The sequence below is a fragment of the Sorex araneus genome, chromosome 11, assembly GCF_027595985.1.
Source record: "Sorex araneus isolate mSorAra2 chromosome 11, mSorAra2.pri, whole genome shotgun sequence".
NCBI classification, from domain to species: domain Eukaryota; kingdom Metazoa; phylum Chordata; class Mammalia; order Eulipotyphla; family Soricidae; genus Sorex; species Sorex araneus.
Window position 1 is genome coordinate 44,118,071 of NC_073312.1, and position 25,707 is coordinate 44,143,777.

Genomic DNA, 25,707 nt, shown 5'->3' on the forward strand with positions numbered 1-25,707 from the left:
GGCAAATTTCTTTGGGAGAAAATGACTCATTCTCTGCTGGTGGAAATATTGACTGATCCAGTCTTTCTGGAAAACAATAATGCAGACATTCCTTGAAAAATAGCAATTAAGCCCCCATTTGATCCAGCAGCTCCACTTCTTGGATGATATACCCCATGGACCCAAAAAACAAAATGGAGAAAAGGCATTTGCACCCTTATGTCCCTTGCAGACTGTTGACAACAGCCAAAATCTGGTGGGGAAGGGAACCCATGTTCAAGAATAGATGGCAGGATAAAGAAAGTATGGTATTTCACACACAATGGACTATTACTCAGCCATAAGGAAATAAAAAGTCATGCAGTGTGCTCCTACATGGAGGCCCTTGAAAAACGTCATGTTGGAGAATTTAGTGAGGGAAAGAAATAGACACAGCATTATTTCTTTCTTTCATATGTGGGATAAAGAAACATAGTGATGGAATATCAGCTGCCCCAAGACAATGGAACATAGAACATGAGAACTGGTAATCAGGAGGAAACTTATCTCTTGAGGTGGGAGGAAGTGAGGGTAGGACTCACTTCCTCCCACCTCAAGAGGGCGCATGGATTATGGTGGAGGGAATATAACTGGGAGGAGATGGTGGTGCTGAAAATTGGTTGTTCTATGTTTGAAGCCCGAGAAGAAAGAATACTGTAAACCAGAACGCAAAAACTTACATTAAAAGGCGCATCTCGAGGATGGAGCAATAGCACAGCGGGTAGGGCGTTTGCCTTGCACACAGCTGACCCGGGTTCAATTCCAAGCACCCCATATGGTCCCCAGAGCACCGCTAGGAGTAATTCCTGAGCATCTCCGGGTGTGACCCAAAAAGAAAAAAAAAAGGCGCCTCTGGTAGAAGTAGACTTTGGAGGAGGAAGGGGGCACTGGTGAAGGGAATTGGACACTACATAAGGGATCAGTGTTGAATGTGTTCATGAATAACTTTGTAATTTCATGATAAACAAACAAGAACAAAACGAAAGGGCAGAGCCCCTGAATCAGCAAAGTTGATCCTATGTTCAATCCTGTTGGAAATAATGATCAAGGAAATCTGGCCAGCCTGTCTAACCAGGTTAAAGATACAAAACAATCCCTAAAGAACCAAATTCTGACAAAGGATCATAGATATAACACTGACTCCGAATCTATTCAGAAAATATAGCTGTCAAGTTATGAAGCGCCTTTTAAAATAGCTCCTGTGCTTAAAGGTAATTTGAGAGCCCTTGTTTTCTAAAGTGCAAAAATTATCACATAGTAAAAAAATATAACAACAATATTTAATTTATTCTTTATAGAATAATATAATATAATAAGAATAAAATATAATATGTAATATAATAAGAAGAATGATATAAACAATAATGGTAAACCTCCGTCAATGTGTGGGTAATCTTGGGTATCAAAGCCCTTCATTTCTAAGAGAAACAGTTCAGTTTGGTTAGCACCTATAATGTTCCAGATGTTGTGGTAAACATACTACATGGCTTATGAAAATTTTATTTTTTGGTTCCAAGGATCAAACTTAGGGTCTCACATATGTGAGGCTATGTGACAATAATTACTGAGTATTGTCCCCAGTCCACTTACTATATTTTGATCTGCATACAAGCTGAGGTGAGTAATGGCATCCCTCTCACATAAGGTAGATATTCTAGTGTTAAAAAATTTGTATCCCTTGTCCTCATTCATATGCATACTATACCAGTGGTTTTCAACCACTTTTGAATGCAGATAAATGTGGTCATGGACCAGTGGTTAAAAACCACTGTGTGGAAATAATGGATCTAGAATTATAATAAATATGTTATTATATGTCCAAGTTTCTGCCTATGGCAGCAAATATCCTATGACCAAATCATGTTCAAAGAGCAAGATTTAGGGGTTAAAAAATGGTACAGGGATTAAGAGATTCTGGTCCTTATATGTAATATGCATCTCTGAACATATTCTTATTTGCTCTTACTCTTCCTTTTCCTTTATACTCATAATTCCTTCCGCAAACTCCAAACTATAAGAATCCTTCTGTTCTTCCATGTAAATATGAGTTCTGATTGCTCTAAGAAATGTGCGTTTTCCTTCATCATTATTTTTTTTGTGAGATTTTTCTAGTGAGATTTACCAGAGTACAGTGCCTAAAACCCTAGCTCAGTGAAATATGCATATCTTGGAAATAATTTTGCCATAAAAATTTGACATAAACAGTAATGCTAGAGAAACATTGAATGATATACCCATTTATCTAAGATTTATTAATGGACAGACATTTCCTGAAGACTTTATGAAAATTTTCAGCAGAGACAAAGAACCTAGTATTTTCCATATGTCAGTGAACTCTAAACCCATTTATGTTCATGAGTCTAAAACATGGATTAAAATTCTGCACATGTCTGGGAAGATTTTGAATCATAATTAAAAAAAACCAACAAAATAAAACAAAAGCCAGTTGATGTCAATTTTGCACTGAATTGCAATGATTGTCTTACAAATCTATCCCATGCAACATTTGGAGTTCTGGACAGTGGGTCTTACTTTGTGTCATCTGGATTGGCACAGCACCTGACCTTCTGTTGAGTACCATGAATTCTAATGGAATAACTCCATTAGTGCATAAACTATGTCTGTAGATAGTCTATCCATTATCCAATTTTTTTTTCTGTTTTCACAAGCTCATTTTGGCTATTGAAACAATTATTGAGGGAAATGGATATTAAAGTCCATTGTTTACTTCATCTACTTGGGAATTACATTTCACCAACAAAATGATAATCTGAATATCTTTGTTGCTCTTTCCTTTCCCCCCCTTTTTTTCCCACTAAACTTCAGATCTTTGCAATTCACTATTAGCTGATAAAACATTTTCGATAAGTGGCATATGTATATAATTGACTTGATACTGATTAAGATAAGATCACAATTTCTTTTGAGTCTAAGTTAATAGTCCAAAACTCCATTTCCTTTCTGGTAGATCATAATTCCCTCTATCTGATAAAGCATCAATCACCCTTTATAAAATGCTCAATAATTTTATGACTTTTAAAATTGATATAATTTGTGCTTCTCCATAATACAGAAGAACTTAATGGAAGTCTACTCACGGCTTTGCTGAAATCTATATTCACTACTTACACTGAATGAAACTCCCAACCCATTCATTTATTAACTTTATGAAATTTATCATAATGACAGGGATAGAAAATGGCCCCTTAGGCAGAGAAATTTTGTCCTGCTTTAAAAATAAAATTTAAAAAAGCATCAAGCTCCTGCACTTAGGCATGGAGGGTCCTCATTTGCTTATCTCAGCAGAAATGCTAGCCCACAGATGAACTCTCAGCTAAAAATCACCAAACTTGCTACCAGAACACCTTCCTTGTTACGTTAAAATTAGTAACCTACTAGAAAACTGATAGTCTCAGATGCTTTTTGTCATTAGATTAGAGATTCTCTCTAAATCACACCAGGAGGCTACAATACAGATTCAAGTTGATCAACAATGGGAAGAAGGATAGAAGCTAAATCCTAAGTAAAAGAGTTGAGATTTTTGTAGAAAACCTACCTACAATTCATCCCTTGACCTGTTATTCAGCCTCTCAGTTACAGAAGGGGATAAAGCTAATACCCTTTGCCTACTCTAGCTAGGCTGCTCTCCAGATATCCACGCCAGTTCCTATGGACTGCATCCTTCTCTTTTCAGTAAACTTACTTGCTTCAGAGGTTCAGAGTTGTCTTGTGCATGTGTGAATTCTTTTGCAATTTCCCCCCAAACCCTGATCATGCCCCCACAGTAATTTCAAGAAAATATAATGGTTCTATGTCAACTTTAAATGAACAGTAATTTTTAAAGTTTACAAACCGTGCCTTTCTCAAATAAAAAACTTTATCTCTCAATAAAACTTTATCAATCTGTTATGAATTCTAGTTTACAAATATATTTAAAATGACCATTTTCTTCTGTGTATAAACCATAATTATCATAACACGTCTTTACATTGTCCAGTGCATCTTTTGGTTACAAGCTTTTCTAAAAGTCACTGAAACTTTTTTACCTTACTGAAAAATTCTGTCAAAATTTAATTTATTTCACTTATTGGCCAAAACAAGAAAGTTTTGGCCAATAAGTGAAATAAATTAAATTAAATTAAATAAATTCTAACCACTGGAAGTATCAGTGTATGCTATATATATATATATATGTATATATATAGCTAAATATATACATGTGTATATACACACATATATTTAGCTATATATATGTGTGTAGATATGTAGATATGTATATATAGCTAAATATATGTGTGTATATACTCATATATACCATACACTGATACACATATATATGTATATATATGTTTATATATATTTAGCTATATATAACTAAATATATGTATATATAGCTAAATATATATGTATATACACATATATACACGTCTTTACATATTTATATATTATGTATATAATGTAGATAGAAGGACATATAGAAGTATGGATATATAGATAGATGTATGTGTGAAATATTTGCTCTTACATGTGTGGCTCTTGGAATTTTGGGAACAAACAAATCAAATCATGATATCTCTTCATAAAGAAAGAAAGAAAGAAAGAAAGAAAGAAAGAAAGAAAGAAAGAAAGAAAGAAAGAAAGAAAGAAAGAAAGAAAGAAAGAAGGAAAGAAAGAAAGAAAGAAAGAAAGAAAGAAAGAAAGAAAGAAAGAAAGAAAGAAAGAAAGAAAGAAAAGAAAGAAAGAAAGAAGAAAGAGAAAATAGAAATGAGACTCATGGTAAGGATATTTTAGCACTTGTTTTTCACCTACTTTTAAATAAATACATATATATAATACACTGTCACTGTCACTGTCACTGACATCTCGTTGCCCACCGATTTGTTCGAGCGGGCACCAGTAATGTCTCTCATTGAGAGACATATTGTTACTGTTTTTGGCATATCCATTAGGCCACGGGTAGCTTGCCAGGCTCTGCCATGATATACATACATATATACATACATATACATATATATATATATATAATGTAAAAACATTCTGGTCAAATTGTTAACGGGAAAATAAGTAAGAAATAAAGATTGTATAAATGTTCCTGAAGCTGAATTTTTGGAAATCATCACAGAGATGATTTAACTTACTATTTTATTTGGTAAATGTGTCCTCTAGAGAAGGTGGGTATATAAAGTCTTCATAATTTGACAAAAAACAACCTCTTTGAAGCCTTAATTTGTGATGTGACCAACAGTTTGTTAAGAATAGAACTCAGGAATTCCAATAAGACAGTTAGTTCCAATCCTGTATTTGCTCTTTCCATGCTTTTTGAATAATATATTTCAGGTAAATAGACACTGATTTGATTATTTATAGGCACATGCATAGTTCCATCATGTGTGTTTCTAGTTCAAAGAATAATGTAAAGTTTGTGGCACATGATAAAAATTAAATGATGTTAACTTACATTACCCCCTGAAGTTAATTTTTCATGTATTTTAAAACTGCAAAGATGTATAAGAAGAATCAAACATTCTTTTGATTATACCCCCTCTACTAATGCACACAAATTAATTCATAAATTACCATTTAGTTCCTTAAGAAACATGATATATTCAAATGGTAAAACATTTTTGGTTCAAATAAACTATGATTCATAAACTTAAGCATATAAAAAGATGATACTTATATATTCTCTAATGTCAATTCAAAAATTAGATCATATTTTATATTAATTCATGTAACTATGTTAGCCAGTTATATTTGAATACCACATACCAACTCATTGGTATTAAACATACTGACAATAAGAAAAATATCCCCACATTCTACTATTACATACAAGATTACAAACCACTTCTTAGGATATATTTTTCATGTTCACTAAAATATCCTATACAAACTTTTATAATAATGGATGAAGATGTAGTCAATATATGGTAAATTTCAACTGAATAAGCTTATAGATCTTGAACATGTACACATATTTCAGTCACACATTTCTAGGTGGCACCTTATAAGAACATTATTTTGTCCTTTCTTATCGCTGTATCACCGTCAAGTCATTGATCATCGGTTTTCTCGAGCGGGCGCAAGTAACGTCTCCATTTGTTCTAACCCTGATATTTTAGCAGCCACTCTTTTTTTTTTTTAAATTTATTTATTTTTAATTAGAGAATCACCGTGAGGGTACAGTTACAGATTTATACACTTTTGTGCTCATACTTCCCTCATACAAAGTTTGGGAACCCATCCCTTCACCAGTGCCCATTCTCCACCACCCGTAAACCCAGTGTCCCTCCCACCCTCCCCAATCCCATCTCCCCCCCACCCCACCCTGCCACTGTGGCAAGGCATTCCCTTCTGTTTTCTCTCTCTAATTAGCTGTTGTGGTTTGCAATAAAGGTGTTGAGTGGCCGCTGTGCTCAGTCTCTAGCCCTCATTCAGCCCGCAACTCCCTTCCCCCACATGGCCTTCGACTACAATGTAGTTGGTGATCGCTTCTCTGAGTTGACCTTTCCCCGGAACGTGAGGCCAGCCTCGAAGCCATGGAGTCAACCTCCTGGTACTTATTTCTACAGTTCTTGGGTGTTAGTCTCCCACTCTGTTATTCTATATACCATAGATGAGTGCAATCTTTCTATGTCTGTCTCTCTCTTTCTGACTCATTTCACTCAGCATGAAACTTTTCATGCCCATCCACTTGACTACAAAATTCTTGACCTCCTTTTTTCTAACAGCTGCATAGTATTCCATTGTATAGATGTACCAAAGTTTCCTCAACCAGTCATCCGTTCTGGGGCATTCGGGTTTTTTCCAGATTCTGGCTATTGTAAACAGTGCTGCGATGAACAGACATGTGCAGATGTTGTTTCGATTGTACTTTTTTGCCTCTCTGGGATATATTCCCAGCAGTGGTATTGCTGGGTCAAATGGGAATTCAATATCTAATTTTTTGAGAGTCGTCCAAATTGTTTTCCAGAAGGGCTGAACCAGTCGGCATTCCCACCAGCAGTGAAGAAGGGTCCCTTTCTCCCCACATCCTCTCCAACAGCGGTTAGCAGCCACTCTTTACTCGTTCTTCCCAGTGGTGGCACATTGGAGTCTCTTTCAGAGTAAGGGGAATGAGACCCATCTTCGTTACTGTATTTGGCATATCGCATACACCATGGAGAGCTTGCCAGATTATACTTTCTTATAACTTCTTATAACTTCCGTGTCCTTTCTTATAACTTCAATACATAGATTATTTGAGAATAATTTTTCTAATTCTAGTTCAAAATTTTGTAATATGGAAAAAACCAGAGTGCCCCAAAACAGATGACTGGTTAAAAAAACTCTTGTACACCTACACAGTGGAATACTATGTAGCTGTCAGAAAACATGATGTCATGAAATTTGCATATAAGTGGATCAACATGGAAAGTATCATGCTGAGTGAAATAAGTCAGAAAGAAATAGATAGACATAGAAATATTGCACTCATATGTGGAATATAAAGTAGCTGAGAGGTGCAAGCTTGCAATGATGCAATTTCTGGCAGATGTTTCTTTGGACTTAGTTACTTAAATACTAAAATACAGAAATCCAAAACCGTGCAGCCACTAGTGCGGCCATTCGACCTCATATCTCTTCATTCTCAGCAATGGAAAATAAATTATCAAATGCTTCCTTTTCAGCAGGTCCGACTTTAGGGGGGAGAAACTCCAAACAATAATAGTGAGTTTTCTGTTGAAATATTGAATGTAATCAAAGTAAAGTGAAATTTATTAGTTACACAGGCGGGGGGAAGCTGGGGGGAGGTATACTCTAATTCTTGGTGGTGGAATATGTGCAATGGTGAAGGGATGGGTGTTTGAGCATTGTATGACTGAGACTTAAACCTGAAAGCTTTGTAACTTTCCACATGGTGATTCAATAAAAGGATAAATTAATTAAAAAATAAAATTTTGTAATAAATTCAATAACTATTTTAATTAAAAATAAAAACAATTTAAAGGGCAGAGAAGAGAGACAGTATGGTCAGAAGGATGTGGGTCGTGCCAGCAGCCAACCCAGGTTCAATCCTGGCACTCACTGAATATGCTTCTACTGTACCATAGTCAGAAATAATATGAGTACAGAGGCAGGAGTACTTCCTGAGTACTACTGACTATGGCCCAAACAACCCCCGACACCTGAAAAAAAAAAACTGACTAAATCAGACTTAGTAGAATTAAGTTGCACTACTGTTTAAAAAATAAAGTCAGATTATTAAAATGACATATCTGAGAGTGCACTTTGCTTTTCCATATGAGAATAAAATACATTTGCATAAATGATCTCCCCACACAATCTTCAGTTCTCCCCCTGGCTTGCAAATATATTTGCAAGTGCCATTGCACCTGTTTCTGTACAAACATCTTTGATGTGCAGAGAATCAAATGCATCAGGACATTGTCAAAGACAGAGCTAAGTAACATATTACTCAAGTGAATATAATAAACTATGATTCATAACTGAACACCCAACACAGTAGCTAGATATTTTTTGATGAGAATTTTTTCTTCATGTTCAATGTGCCTTCCAAGCCTTACCAATACGATATGCCTTTAACCATCTGTTTTATCTAGTTGATTAACTGGATTTCTCACACAGCTCTGAATACTTGCACTTTGAAGAAAGCTTTAGCATCTGACCCTAAAATTCCAACCTTGGCTCATGTGAATGTGAATAGGTTAAGTAATGAATTCAAGAAATATTTTTGATTTTGCTTAATATAAACTTACTTTTTTATTTATTTTCAGAATACAATTTTTGTGTTATGTTGGGCCTCCAAATTCTTGACCTGATTATATCAGTTAATTTAAGTTTATTATTTCTAGATATTTATTTGTTAAAGTTCCATTATACTAATCCCAAGATGCATTGATAAAAAAATCGCGAATATTACTAAGGAAAAATCAGTTGGAATGCTGACAATTTTATGAACATTAGGTTTGGTATACCTTATTCAATTCTATAATAATTCTTTAAAAATCAGAACATATTTTGGTTAGTTAAGGGCTTTTACAGAAGTAGTTATTCTATCTCCTGTCCCAAGTCACATAAGGGAGATTATAAACGAAGGTATAGAGATTGACATAACGATATAGCAAATATAACTGCATTCTAAAATGAAAGCTATATGGAGCTAGTATAGATTGGGTTACACTTTAATTTGGTACAGTTTTATCTTCTCTGCCTGGTACTTAGCTTAAATAAATGTCCTTTCCCCTAAGAAGTTGTTTTTACACCTTCCAATTCCATTTAGTTGCTTTCCTTTCAATTTACGTTTCTTTCAGTGTATCTCGCCTCTGTCATTTTTATAGCATTTATTATATGACCTCAATTATGTGCATTTTTCTCTCTTGTAGTTGCAGAGTCCTGAAACATTAATATATGTTATGTTCCAAGCTCAATTTTCATTATCTTATACATCTGGCATATAATAAACTCAAGTTTATATGGATAAGTATATATTGAGCATATGATTTTGGGTCTCATGATACAAATAAATTTGTTCAAATGAAGGAAGCAATTAGACACAGAGTCTTATTAATAAGGATACATATAAGCTTGACTATTATGACCACAATCACGAGGGGAAAGAAGTACATATGCTTTAGATAGTCATCTGTGATCCATGTACAAACTCAAGGGAAGACCAAATTAAACACTGTTCAAACAACAGTGATGAAGGTTGAGAAGCAAGTTTTATTCTAGAACTCATTAAAACAGAGTTGGAATTGATCCCTTATCAGGAGAAGCCAATAAAGTACAGGATTAAGTTTATAGAGACTTTGCATTTCTAGTTCCGGGATGAATTTAGGCTTAATTATGCCATATGATTTGCACAAAATGACATTTTATGAAGTAAATTTTACCTATATGATACTAAAATAAAAAATAAAATAAAAATCATTATTTGTAAAACAACAAATAGATTTTCACATGTCTGTTAGAGCATGTGACACTAGAGGTGAACAGTGTCTAGAATTAGTGAGTTAAGTGAAAACAATTATTCACAAAATGTATGAACCTCTTTATTATTCTGAAAAACCATTCATTAGCTCTTTATATATCCTATAATATGAATTCATAACGATTCACATGCTTATGAATACTAAGGATTCACTTTAACTCTGATTTATTGCCCAGCTTTTCATCCAAGGAAATCTCTCCTAAAGAATTTCAAGGTATTTACACACTGAGGGACTGGAGCGATAGCACAGGGGGGTAGGGTGTTTGCCTTGCATGCGGCCGACCCGGGTTCAATTCCTCCGTCACTCTCAGAGAGCGCAGCAAGCTACTGAGAGTACCCCGCCCACACGGCAGAGCCTGGGAAGCTACCCATGGCATATTCGATATGCTAAAAACAGTAACAAGAAGTCTCACATTGGAGATGTTCTGGTGCCTGCCTGCTTGAGCAAATCGATGAACAATGGGACAACAGTGCTACACACTGAGAAACAATTCCTTGCAATGTCTTATATTATTTTACTTGAACTTTTGCAAGAATAAGGCTACAACCTTAACCTTGATCTCTCTATATTTATCACCTAGAGAGAGAGATGTACTGCACATTAACCTATTATTTTCCAATGAAAATAATGAAGGTGAGCAATGAAATTCACCTGTTTTATCACAGACTTTTCAATATATATTGTAATTTTTCTTAATATCATTGCTATATTAACATCATCACAATTCCAGTAAAAAATACCTATTTTGGCTTATATTTTATTGGGCCACACTTAATAGTACTCAGGGGCAACCCCCATCACTGTACTCATTTGCTCCTCCTGACAGTACTTCAGAGACCATAGGGTGCTTGGGATTAGATCTGGGCCTTCAACATACAGAAAATTTTATCCTATAAAATAATAGGGTTACTGGAGGTTCTGAAGGGAAACCCATAAGGATGAAGGCTATTACTTTTTAACCGTGATTATTAACATTGTTTCTGGGGCTTGTTTACTGTAACCACTGCCACACTGTGTGAGGTCTGAAGCTACTTCAATCCCAGTTACTAGTCTTGTAGCATATCCTTTATCTGAAGCAATTTTATGACATGACTTCTGGAGCTACTATTCAAAAACCACAGTCTAGTGGAGAATTTTTTTTTTGGCCACTAAGCCCAATATCCACTATATTCAAAATTACTGTTGATACTCAACACCTATGTTCTTATTCCTGGCATCCTCACAGTAAATGGGGAAAGCACAGCCACCTGTTATTTTCAACAATGTATACTTTTTCAGGACAATGTCCATAAATATCTGTAACTTCAAGACCATAAAACTACAACCTCCTCTTGGGGCTGGAGCAATAGCACAGCGGGGAGGGCGTTTGTCTTCATGCGGCTCACGGGGTTTGATTCCCAGCATCCCATATGGTCTCCTGAGCACCACCAGGAGTAATTCCTGAGTGCAAAGTTAATAGTAAACCCTGAGCATCACCGGGTGTAACCAAAAAATTAAAAAAAAAATACAACCTCCTCTGTGTAAAGCTAACATATTTAAGTGCTGTCATGATGACTACTCATTGGTTTGCTATTTTCATGTCCTTTTATACCTATTTCATATTCAGTCATGCTCCATTTGAATATAATCATGAAATTCATTGCCCTTGTGAGTTTTCCTTGCACCTATATAGCAAACGTCCAAACCTGCAGGAAGTAATATGTCTGCTTTTCCTATGTGTTAGTACACAGGAAAGAGCCCGAATGAATAATGTTACCCACAAAAATCTGTATCACTGTATCACTATCATCCTGTTGCTCATCGATTTGCTCAAGTGGGGCACCAGTAATGTCCCCATTGTGAGACTTGTCATTACTGTTTTGGGCATATCAAATATACCATGAGTAGCTTGCCAGGCTCTGCTGTGCAAGCAGGATACTCTCGGTAGCTTGCCAGGCTCTCTGAGAGGGGTAGAGGGATAGAACCCGGGTCAGCTGCAAGTAAGGCAAATGGCCTACCCACTGTGATATGGCTCTAGCCCACCCACAGAAATATCAATACACATTATTTAATTTTATTTTTCTCTAAGAACATACAATGATGAACTATCAACCTAACATCATCTCTCAGATATTTCAAAAGTAGCTGAAACTTAGTATTTCCAAACTGAATCTAGTAATAATCTCAAACAAATCTTTCGTTATTTTTTCTTAGCAAATACCCTATCCTTTATATAAATGTACAAACTATGTACCCTAAGGTTACCTTCTACTAGTTATTCTCTACTATTTCCCTTTCTATACTTAAAAATCAATTCCTCTCATATAATCTTAAATAAAATGTCTTAAATACCTCTAAAATGTTTTCTATATTGCCCACCATCACATTAGACCAAAATAACCTCATCTAGTTTTGAATAGATTTTAAGAAACTTATAATTTTGTATTTATTGATTGAGTTGCCTATCTGTAAGTTTACTCAATTCTAAATGTCAGCAAGTCAGATTTAAACTATATTTTTACTATTTTATTTGTAACATCTTAGACTTTGCTAATTCTGAGCACATGAAAAATGTTAATTGAATGAATGGGTGAATCTGTGCAGCAACACATAAGAGAAAACTAAGAAATTCATCAATAGCCAAAGAAGCAGGCAATAATGAATTTGGATTTAAGTTTTGGTCATCTAAATTTCACTAAATTTAAATCCTGATTATCTTTTCATCTTAGTACCATAATTTATATCAACCTTTAGGGATTTCCCCCCTTCATTCTACTTATAACATAATAATAGCAAATTCTAAATATAATTATCTATGAATATAGAAAATATCACTTCCCTTACAGCAGTTACTCTGCTGCTTTTAAGGACATTGCATTAATTAATAATACTTTTAAAAGACATTTTAAAATGTTATAAATGAAAGTGTTTATGTAGCTCACATTCCAAGATACGATACCAAAATATATCTAAAGCATTCACAATGAAGTAAAGGCATTAGAGCCGAATATATGAAGAGCATATACATATGTATACATATGCATATTAAAATAATTTTCTATCATTTATTTAGTGTTTGCCATCAACTTGTGCTAAGCAATTTATATGTGCTGTAAAACATAATCTATTATTATTTCTACTTTACCATTAAGAAAATTGAGAACTGAAGCAAATAATCAAGACAAGCATCAAATCCAACTTCTGTATGGCTCCAGAGTCTTGGTTAACATTAAATTTTCTTCAAAATAAGTAGCACTGTAGCACTGCCGTCCTGTTGTTCATTAATTTGCTCGAGCGGGCACCAGTAACATCTCCATTGTGAGACTTGTTGTTACTGTTTTTGGCATATCAAATATGCCACGGGTAGCTTGCCAGGCTCTACCATGTGGGCAGGATACTCTCGGTAGCTTGCCAGGATCTCTGTGAGGGACAGAGGAATCGAACCTGGGTCGCCCAAGTGCAAAGTAAATGCCCTACCCTCTGTGCTATCAGAATTAATGATTACAATTAAAAATCGCTCTTTGAAACATACGGATAAAATGGTAACGTGAGAGGGCTGAAGTCTCTCGGGGCTAGAGCACTTGCCCATCCCCAACAAAGCCTGTGAGTTCCATCCGCAGCATCAAAAACACAAATAATAAAAGACATGCCACAGACAAAGAATTTGCAAATCACATATCTGCCAAAGGACTTGTATCCACAATGTAAAAAAAAAAACTAAAAATTTAATATTAGAAACACAATAACTAGGCATGAGATTTGAGCAAGCTTTTGATAGTTAAGTATTTTATTTTTAGTTATTGTTTTGTAGGAAAAAATTGACAAAACTACTAATAGCATCTTGTAAGACATTTAAATTATAATCATGGTGGAAGAAAATATTATATACATTATTATCACATTATCTTTTTTTCCAGAAATTTAAGCAGTAAATTGTTTAGCCTTACCCATGAATTCAATCCCCAAGTGGTCTGCTACAACGAAGTCAGCATGTAAAGAAGAGAAAAATAAAAAAGAGAAAGATTAGAAAACAATTCTATTATAATCCAATACTCATACTCATGATCTTCCAAGGCAAAGGATATCTCTTAGTTTTAACCACCCTATTTATAAAGATAATTTATAGAATAATCTGAACACTGAACGGTACTTATATAAAGACTCCACTAGATATTATTTGATCACGAATTTTATATAAGATAATGTGCTGTTAATTAAAGTTATGTAATGCATAAACACAGCTCTCCCAGAAAAGATAAAGAAGCAAAATAAAGAGAAACTCTTCATACAGACTATCTGATGGAGTTTCTTTCACATATTTCCCACAGATAACTTAGTTGTTCAACTATATTTATTTGGATCTCTATTATGTAAGGAGCTTCTACAAAGCAGGTTTCGATCAACTGTTCTTCACTTTCAAAAAATAAAATATTAAGGATGTTGAATATTTTATTTGCTAAATGAGAAACTGCTTTAAAAAGACTAAAAAAGTTGAATACTCCAAAAGATCAATAGCACAAATTCAATCTATAGGACCCTTCAGTCCTTTGAATATTAAACTTCATACCACCTCCCTACCAAAAACAAATTTTAAAATGTTTCTGTATTGTCTGCTTTATGTAAATGTGGATAGCTTACCATTTTAACCTGCTGGCAGTGTCTGTGAACAACAGAGATAAAATGCCCTAGTTCTGACCAGGCATTCAACCTTAAAATTTCCTTTATTTAAATGGTTCTTTACTTTCAATTATTTATTCATTCACTTTTAAAATTCACTGCACTATTTAATGATGATTTCTGTTGTAGTAATGTTTCTTAAATAGGAACTAATGAAAAAATAAAGTATTGCCACAATTATACTTGTTTTAAAGACTAATTGCACTGAAGCTATAGTACAGTGGGTAGAGTGTTTGCCTTGCAGGTGGCCGACAGGGTTTGATCCTTGGCATCCATTATGGTCTCTCGAGCACTGCCAGGAGTAATTCCTGAGAGCAGAGCCAGGAATAACCCCTGAGGATCACAGGCTGTGACCAAAAATGCAAAAGAAAAAATTAATAGCTAAATTGTTGGGCAACAAATCGCTTATTTAGCAAGGCAACATTTTTCCCCAGAAAATACACATTTAGATATTTTAGATAATTCCATGCCTAATCCAATTTTGAATTATTTAAAGATTATTCATTGAAACTGCATAAGCATATTTTATTTTAAACTTTTATTATTTATTATTAATACTATTATTATATTGCCACATGGATGATCATGGGGCGACTAAACTTTCTGCTCAATACATGTACTGTAATTCTGAAATTATCATTCTCGTTCTTATTTTAACCATTAAAAAAAAATCTTCTTGAATCACAGTGAGATACACAGTTACAAACTTGTTCATGATCGGGTTTCACTCCTTCACTTATCTAATGTTCCAACACCTGTCTCTTCACCAGTGTACTTGCATTTCCCACCACCAATGTAATCAGCTCTGCCCCCTACCCTGCCCCCCTGTGTACCTTTCTTCTTTGTCTCTGTCTCTCTGTCTCTGTTTCTGTCTGTCTGTCTGTCTCTCTCTATCTCTCTCCTCTTATTTGCATTATGGTTTACAATACAGATATTGAGAGGTATTTTAATCATTTTTATCTATACATGCATGCAATTACATTACTAGCTCTATTCACACACACACACATGAGCACACACACACACATTGTGAAAGCATAACCATTGTATCCCAAATCTTTGCTATCAGCAGAACGGAATCTGTGCTCACATATTAATAGGCAATAATTAATAATTCTCTATTTTCCTCTGGCGCACTAATCCAAGGTCTAATCTACTTTCTGTACTATAAAATTTCCTATAAATACTTCACTATTTTAGTACCTCACACCTATTTTGATTTAAAAAATGTCTCTATTATAAAGATCATTTGGATATTTGGGTGGTGGTAAGGTGAGATAACTGTGCACACCAAAACCATAAATGTCAATACCATTATAAACATTCTTAACCATACTTTTTAAAAACAACAAAAAATATTAACATGATGTTTTTTAAAATGCAGATGCATTCATTTCTTCACATTGTACTTTTAAGTGCTTAATATGTACTAAGATAGATATCTAGGACACTTTAAAAAGATAGGATTTTTCTTCTCAAGTAATTCAGAAGTCAGTAGGAATCCACAGGAGTTGGGGGGGGAAATTCAGTAATTCTCTGTACAATCCTATAATGGAAACCCAGATGATGTGTATTGGATAGATAGGGCAAGAACCCACAGGAGGAAGAAAATGGTCAGTATCAAAGAATAGGGATTATTGAAAAGTTGGAACAATTATATTTAGGTTCTTGTGTGAAATAAGAAGCTGAATCATGGCATGCACTTTTGACTCTAGAGAAAGAGATTAGAGTTGGGGAATTTAATAAAACAGCGATTTGAGTGCTATTACTTTCTACATGGAAGAAAAAGGGTGGAGGGCTAGAAAGATAGTACAGACGTTTCAACACTTCACTTGCCTTGCATAGAGCCAACCCAGATTTAATTCCCAGCCCCTTGAAACAAGGGACATTTAAAAATGTTTTGCATACAGCCAGAAGAAAATGTGCAGGAAGGAAACCAATAGATGTAAAATACACGAAAATTTGGGAACAGGTCACATTCAGAAGCGGGCCACAGATGTTCAGTGAAATGAATGGGAAAATACAAAATCAGTAGCCACTGCTTGGTTAAACAAAAATGTTCTGGAGGTAATAAGGCTCAGTGATGGCTGGCTGGCTGTTATCTGTTTTGCTGGCAAGTATAAACAGTGTTTTTGTTTGTTTGTTTATTTGTTTTATATATTTTCTATGGATGTAACTGCTCCACCTGTGTCAGACACTCCTATCTCAGGCTGTCTTGTGTCTGAGGTTGCTCTAAAGATATCAGTGGTATGGTTAGTAAATTTTGAGGATAATCTGAATACTTGAAATTACCATGAATCTATGTCCAGACAAAAATCAAAATTAGAAAACTATTCAAACACTGAGAATAAGTAAAAATATAAAAAAATAAAATGCATCCCCTCTAATATCACCGTCACTGTCACTGTCATCCCATTGCTCATCAATTTGTTCGAGCGGGCACCAGTAACTTCTCTCATTGAGAGACTTATTGTTACTGTTTTTGGCATATCCAATATGCACGGGTAGCTTGCCAGGCTCTGCCTCTCAGGCTCGATACTCTCGGTAGCTTGCCGGGCTCTCCGAGAGGGGTGGAGGAATCAAACTCGGGTTGGCCACGTGAAAGGCGAATGCACAACTGCTGTGCTATCGCTCCAGCCCCCCCAATATAGTTGAGAAAATGCATCTATTTATTATACTTATAATTATCAGACATACTGTCATGAATCTGTCATGTATATCAGAGTTTATAGAAAATGTATCAATTTTTATCGTGACACTTACAAAAAGGATAGCACTCAAATATAAATAAAAAGTTAGATCTTATTTAAGATTTATTTCCTTATATACACATGCTCACGCATTTCCATTGTGTTATTAGACTGCTAAACACTGATCATTACTGTAGGTTCTAAGACATTCAGGCTTTGTTTCATACAAAAGGATCAATGGAAATCTTTGAAGAGCATGACAGAAAAGCAATTAGTTTTGTCAACTGGGTCATACACAAGACATACTGTGCAATATATCTCATAATCATTTGTGCTATTTCTTAAAGCAAACAACATTCCTGGAGGAATGTATGCCTGCATAAAAACAAGGGAGACGTGCTGAGAACTGATAAATTAATCATTTATTCTTTCATCCAACAAGTATGGGCCAAAGCTACATAGACACTCAGGTGGAATTTTCCTATTTGCTAAATACATTTACAGGGAATACACAATGATTTAGCAAAAACAATTCATAACCCCTATTTCATAGATTACAATGAATGATTTCTATATTTTGAAACTCTCATGGTTTGTATATTAATAACTGCAATTATTTTAGCATAGGCATATATTTTGATTATGTAATAGCTATAGTTAATTGAGAATGTATTATATGCCAGGAATGGAATGAAATGTTAGTTCATAGAAATTTACTAAATCAAGATGGTTATTCTTCTTTATACCAGACATAGGCACAGAGAGGTTAGCAAACTTTCCCTGAGCTAGATTGACACTAGAGTTCTGGGAATACAAGTGAGGTGCCTACACAACTTGATTCTTAGCAGTTATACTCAGAGTTTAATCATGAGATTCTTGGTGAAGAAGAAAATGCTATTTTTTTAAAAAAAATTATATCAGATAATTAGATATCTGGGGAGGATTTATTTAATCTACTTTACGATGACAAATTGTTTTCAAGTATCCTTAGGCACTGCAGAAGCACCACTTATGTACTCGCTCGTCCTGAGTTCATTGATGAAGTGTGGACCACTAGCCCGGTTAATAGAGAGTCCTTCTCTCCAAGGAATCAAAGCTTCAGATCATTAATATTTCTCTATGTGTTCCTGGTGAGAATGCCTCAAGAAGGTGCTGGTTCCAAAAAGTTGTATTTTTGAATATACAGCAAGGAATATCTAACGTTCTGTCTAAATACAAACTAAGCACTGAAACCAAGAAGCAAACCACTGGCCATGTGCTTAACACAAAGCTTAAGATTGGCATTGTTGACAGCTCTCCTCCAAACCTGAAACGGTTTTAAGAGAATGGGGTGATGTAGGCTAACCGGAAATAAAGTTTGGGGGCAAAGGTCCACCAAGGGTAGTGAAGGATAAATCTCATAAATCTAGTAACATCTGAAAATTCCAAGAAGTTTATATGTTTCCAAGTTGTCCATGGAACTTCATGTATGGAGAGCTCAAAGTTCACATTGTCCAGGTACATTGATAAGTTCATAAATAAATAGGTTACCAATAGTGTCTTCAATGTGGGACACATAAGGGAAGGCAAATGAAAATAACCCTTTACTTGATTCCAAATTCAAAAAGAGATCAGAAGCGTTTTTAATCCAACATACGATGGCACTGGGATAATGCCAGATGAATGTAGGCTTCAGTGTTATTTTTGTGTTAAAAAGTAACTGAAGGAACTGGAAAGGACTTTCTGTGTAGACGGCTCACCTGAGTCCAATTTCTAGCACTGTGTATGGTCCCCCAAGCATCACTAGGAGTGATCCCTGAGCACAGCGTCAAAGCCTTGAGCATGGCCAGATGTGGCCTCCCAAAAAAGAAACAAAAAAAGTGAATAAGGTCATAAAGAGATTTCAAGAGTCCAAGTGGTAGAGAACGTGCTGAGCCATTTGCAAGATCTGCAACCATATGACCTTATCATCATGATGTGTAGCTGCTCAGAAACCCCAGTGCAAGCAGCACTGAACAACTAATGCCGAATAGTGAAGCCTCAGGCCTGTGCTGACAAGATGAACATTAGTGAGCCTGGCCTCTGCCCCCTACTTCTACTTGTGGTAGTTCCTAGAAAACAAAAGTAACTGAACAAGAAAATTCTATCATAATAGTTTCAAATGTGACCAATTAAACCATCGTCCCATGGGGAGACTTAAACACATTATATAAAATATTATTTAGTGTTTTCTTAAAGCTTAAATGTTAGCTTAAATATTACAGACTTTCCTACTGAAAAACTTCAATAGGCCTTCCTACGTGTACCCGGAATCTCCTGGAATTGTTTCAGCAGAGAGTATTTTCCAACTTAATATAAATGATTACTGTGTCATGAAGCTCCGTGAGGAATGAGAGATAGAGCTCTAAGACTTACTTTGGAAAAACATGCCATGCAAGTATGGAGGAAAGCAGTTGCCAATTATCAAGTATGTCCATTGTATAAAGTTTATCTTAAGAACTCAAAATCTGAATCTCTGCAGAATCACCCATAAATCTTTGTCAAGTGATTTTTCCACGGCGATATTCCAAGCAGAGGTAGCCCATCTCAAGAAGACTCATTTTGGATTGATGTAGATGGTAAACTGTATCTTGAATGTTTGCTGACCCAAGGCACCTGAGTCTATCATTCTATAGTATATTCTAAAATCATTGTAATTAGAGGCAATTGTTCCATGATTCAACGGTGATTCACATATATTCTGGTTACTCCCAGATCATAGACAAACTGTTCATGTCAAGACATTGTCAAATATATCAATCTACTATAATGGGGTAGAAAAACAAATAGCTTTTGATTAGGAGGAAAGCAAGGCTTAAGGGTACACTGATGTGGTTCATAAAGGAAACTTTTAGTTTGGAAAGTGACACAGGATTTACAGGTTCAACTTTCGAAAAAGCTAAAGGATTAAAGTTTTGAGGAAAAGGTCCATCAAGGGTAGTGAAGCATAAGATTATGTCATTGCAGGACATAATACTTGACACAGTAAGATTATGTGGTGAATGGGAGCAGAGAAACAATTAGAACAAATATTGCTCATCCCCATAAAAGTAACAAATTTGTAAGAGTGTGAGCAAACTCCTGGTATATGAGGCAGAAAGTCCATTTTTAGGCTCACTGTCTACATTCAATCCTATGGTATTGTTCTAAAAAGAGAGAAATATTATCACATTTCTTATGATACTTAGTGTACAAATAAGGATATAAATGAAAGTCACTTTTTTTTTGCTTTTTGGGTCACACCTGGCAATGCACAGGGGTTACTCCTGGTTCTGCACTCAGGAATAAACCCTTCAACCCTGGTGGTGCTCAAGGGACCATATGGGATGCTGGGAATCGAAACTGGGTTGGCCACGTGCAAGGCAAGTGCTCTACCCGCTGTGCTATCATTCCAGCCCCAATAAAAGTCATATTCTAATCTCCAGGCTTTCAGCACTAAACCATGCTTTCTCATTAGGTGTATAATTTTAATTTTACTATCACATACATTTTATTTAAGATTTTGTGTGTTAAGAAATAATGTTTCTATAGTTAATAAAAACCACACTAATGGAGAAAAAAGATACCCTTGTTCCTACCTCTTAAAAAGAATTCATATAAATTTGTTTTATTTCTCTATCTTTCTTCTGTACCTGTAAAATTAAGTCAAATTTAAATTTTACGCAAAATAACCCAGAGTCATCCATCCGAGTCAGGAAGATCTATACTAACAATCTCTCTCACATTCCCATAACATCAGAACTAATAGTTTTTCTACTGTTGAGAGTGAACCCTGACAATATTACTATGGTCAACCTCAAACCAGACAAGTCATCAATCATGGAAATGCAAAACCACTTTCTCAGGAAAGCACAAAGCCCCATTTACCTATTCATGATGAAGCATGGACTCTTTCTTCTCAAAATGTATCACTAAGAACTGGGAACAGTGACCTGACAGTCACATTCCCCATTCATTCTACGAAGAAGAATGCAGGTTTGTATAAAAGGCAGAGAAGTGGGCAGAGTAACAGTACAGCAGTTAGGATGCTTGCCTTACATGTGACCAACTTAGGTTTGATATGTGACACCGCATCTTGTCTTCTGGGCACTGCCAGGAGTGAACCCTGAGCATAGAGTTATAAGTAAGCCCTGCAGAATGCCAGATGCATGACCTACCTTCCCGAAAAAAAGGAGGCAGAGAAGCATAATCCATGGGCAGTATGCTACATATGTATGTGACACTAACAAAAGGTGAACACTTTATTCCTTGAATGGAAAAAAAGCCAAAATATATACATATGTGTGTTTGTTTGTGTATGTACACATACATAAATACATATATATATATATAGGTAACATTTGCATAGGCCATTCTTCAAAGATGAGTCTTTCTTAAATTGCCCATAAAATTCTCCAATAAAAGCATATATGAAAAGTAGACTAAACTCTGATTTCATGTTCACAATTATTAACATAAACTCAAGTATTAATATTTTATAGAATCATCTTTTAAAATTGCAGATTTATATTGCATAATTAGTGGCAAAACATTGATATAATTGAGTGAACTAGGATTTCTGCTACTGAAACACAATATTTCTCCCAGCATCTCCTCAGATTTTATCATTTCCCAATTTCATTTATTTCCACTCTTAGCTCTTTTATACACATCATTTCACATGTGTGTATGTGTGACTGTATATGCATATATTTAATAACCCTGAAGTGTTTTTGAGTCCCGACTTAACAGCCAAAAAATATGAACTTATTGGAGCCAGAGCTTTTGCCTTGCATGTAGCCAACCCAGATTTGATCCCAGGCACACAGATGGTCTCCTGAGTACTACCAGGAATGATCCCTGAGCACAGAGCCATGTGTAAACCCTAAGAACAGCAAAGTGTAATCCAAAACAAATAAAAAGAGGCAGCAGAGGGGGAATGAACTTCTTGAGAAACTGAAGATGATATTTGTAGACTCAAATTTTTAGGGTTAAAAAGGTATTTAAATCTCAAAAGTGAGCAGGAGAAAGTGGAAGAGGAAGAAAGAATAGGTAGACCATAGGTAAAATAGGACAGAGGGAAAGGTTCTGGGGCATTTGGGTGGTGGTGAAGGGGAGTAACTTTGTTCTTAAAGACCATTAAAATTAACTCTATAAGAGCCTATCATTGATGATTGGATATAAAAGATGAGAATAAAAGTGTAATGTCACCTTTTCCCCAAAAAATAAAAGACTTTTTGTATTTTCTTTTTTCTTCTAGGGTAACACCCAGCAGTGCTGAAAGGTTACTCTTGGCCAGCACTCAGAAGTTACTCCTGGTCGGCTCAGAGGACCACAAATGATGCAGGGCTCAAATCCAGTTTGGCAGCATGCAAGAAAAGAACCCTACTGACTATAATATCAGCATCCTACCAACTCTACTATCAGTTGACCAGAGAAATAAGCGCATTCTGCCATTTGCCACCACCCAGATAGCTTTTGAGAAAATCATGCTAAATTATATAACCTAGAGAAAATCAAATACTACATGGAATTACTTTTATATCATCACTTGTATTACTTGTCATCCTGTTGATCTTTGATTTGCTGGAGTAGGCGACAGTAATATCTCTATTAGTCCCTGTTGCATGCTAGCATTGCCCAATGGTATCTGCTCGCTCCAAGAACACAAAGAGCCTCAAACTGTTCCCTCAGTTTTCTTTTAAATTAATTTATTTTTTAATCAGTGGATCACAGTCAGGGTACAGTTACAGATTTACACTTTTTCACGCTTGTGTTTCCCTCACACAATGTTCGAGATCCCATCCCTCCACCAGTGCCCATTCTCCACCACCAATAAACCCAATATCACTCCCACCCCCCAATTCCGTCTCCCCCACTACACCCTGCCTCTGTGGTAGGGTATTCCCTTTTGTTCTCTCTCTCCAATTGAGTGTTATGGTTTGCAATAGAGATATTGAGTGGCTATTGTGTTCAGGCTCTAGTCTACTTTTAGCACGCATCTCCCTTCCTGCACGTGGTCTCCAACCACATTTTACTTGGTGTTCCCTTCTATATCTGAGCTGCCTTTTCCCCCAGCATGTGAGACCAGCTTCCAAGCCATAGAGCCAACCTCCTGGTACTTATTTCTATTATTCTTGGGTGTTAGTCTCCTATGCTATTATTTTATATTCCACAGATGAGTGCAATCTTTCTATGTCTGTCTCTCTCTTTCTGACACATTTCACTTAGCATGATACTTTCCATGTTGATCCACTTATATGCAAAGTTCATGACTTCATTATTTCTAACAGCTGCATAGTATTCCATTGTATAGATGTACCAAAGTTTCTTTAACGAGTCACCTGTTCTCGGGCATTGGGGTTTCTTCCAGATTCTGGCTATTGTAAACAGTGCTGTGATGTGTTCATTCGGGGTTTTGACGAATAAGTCTGACCGTCTCGTAGGTGGGCAGCCACGCGGTCTTTCATGTCCCACGGAATCCAGTTAGTAACAGCTATAGTCCAGTGGTCATCTCTAAATCGCATTACATGTCTGGCCCATTTGATTTTTGATGCCTGGGCAAACAAGATAGAATCCTTGATTCTGGATCTTCGACAGAGGCTCCAAATTCTTTCTATCACTTGAGTAAAATGTGATATTCCAAGCATAGCTCTTTTGATTCCTCTTTGAGATACCTGAATAGCGTTCTCCTCCTGTTTTCGTAAGGCCCAGGTCTCTGAGGCATATGTTAGTGCAGGAAGAATGGTGGAGTTGAAAAGATGTGGCAGGATCCAGAGGTTCTTTGTCCTCTTAACAACTTCTTTGACACTCTTGAAGGCATTCCAGGCTACTCCCTTCCTTCTGCACAGTTCTAGTGCCAAATCATTGCTAATGTTGAGTTCTCAACCCAGGTAACATAGCTGCTGCATTCGGAGATGTTCGTTCCCTTGAGTGCAAATGGTATGTCAGGGTATAGTTCATTTTTCAAGAACATTGTCTTGGTGAGATTCAGCTGCAATTCAACCTTTCCACACTCACAGTCGAAGTTGGCCAGCATTTGTGCCGCTTGGCTAATATTCGGTGTTATTAGAACGATGCCATCAGCAAAGTGGAAGTGGTTTAGTTGCTGACCATCTAGCTCCACTTCCATTGTTTCCCATTCCAGTCATCACATAATGTTCTTGAGGGTGGCACTGAAGAGTTTCAGTAAAATGGTATCACCTTGCTGAATCCCTCTCTTTATGTCTCTTTTTGTAGAATGGTGGTGAATCCATAATTCACTGGTGGTGAATTCACTGGTGGTGAATCCATAATAGAGCTTGCAGAGGATCCTGATGTATTGACTTTGAATGCCCTGTTTGGCTAGGGCTTCGATGACCGCTTCAGTCTCAACAGAATCAAAGGCCTTCTTTACATTGATGAACGTTAGACAGAGAGGAATCTTGAACTCTCATGAAACTTCAATGAGCTTGGTCACCGTGTGGATATGGTCGATCATGCTGAATCCTTTTCAGAACTTGGCTTGTTCACATGGTTGTCCTTCATGTAGTGTTCTGCCTATTCTATTCAGAATGACTTGAGTGAACAACTTGTAAAAGACAGACAACAGGCAGGTGTGAGATAGTTGCTGATGTGGATGTCTCTCTTTTTGTACAACTGAATGCTTCTGCTGGTTTTCCATTAGGATGAAACCTTGCATTCGGACAGGTAGTGTGTAAAGAGCCGAGACAGTGTCCCACTCTTGGCATTCCTCATGCAGTCATGGAGGTTCTGAATCAGTCGATCGTATTCCTCATCGATTTTATCTAGGATGGCATATTCCCATGTTGCCACAATAGTGCCAAAGAACTCCCAGTTGTGGGTCATTCTGGGAGTTCTCTCCTTAAAATTAAACTTTGCAGTCCTTTCTCCCTGCTCTGTGAAATAGAATTTTGCACGAAGGAGATGGTGGTCTGATCCTGTTTGGAATTTTGGGACAACAGCAGCATCGGTCAGGCAAAACTGTTGATTGAATATGATGTGGTCAATTTTGTTGTCGAACTGTCCACCGGAAGACTCCCCAGTCCAACATTTAGATTCAGCCTTCTGGAACTGCGAGTTACCATGGATAGTCTTGGTCAGCATGATGAACTCAGATAGTCTCTGACCCTGTTTGTTCCATTCTAGTCCATAGCTCCCGATGTGGAGTTCTTTGGTTGACCTTCCTATCTTGGCATTAAAATCACCGGCAATGATCTTGTAGAAGGTATGGTCTTCTTTATAGAACTTCTCCAGCTCCATGTAGAACTTCTCAATTTCTTCTTCATAGTTGGATGTTGGTGCATAGACAATGAAGATAAAAATTGTTGGCAGTGAACCACATCTATTCA

At 36.2% G+C, this 25,707-nt stretch overlaps 1 protein-coding gene across 7 annotated transcripts in view; it reads right to left on the reverse strand.

Annotated features, from left to right (window-relative positions):
- Positions 1-25,707, reverse strand: part of NRG3 (neuregulin 3) — a 1,111,934-nt gene that overhangs the window by 122,134 nt on the left and 964,093 nt on the right. For 4 of the 7 annotated variants that reach the window (XM_055119557.1, XM_055119558.1, XM_055119560.1 and 1 more), the window contains exon 4: positions 13,940-13,966. In XM_055119557.1, coding sequence (XP_054975532.1) covers positions 13,940-13,966 — 27 coding nt within the window. The remainder of the gene's footprint in view (positions 1-13,939; positions 13,967-25,707) is intronic. The other 3 variants (XM_055119559.1, XM_055119562.1, XM_055119563.1) reach the window with 1 other exon arrangement.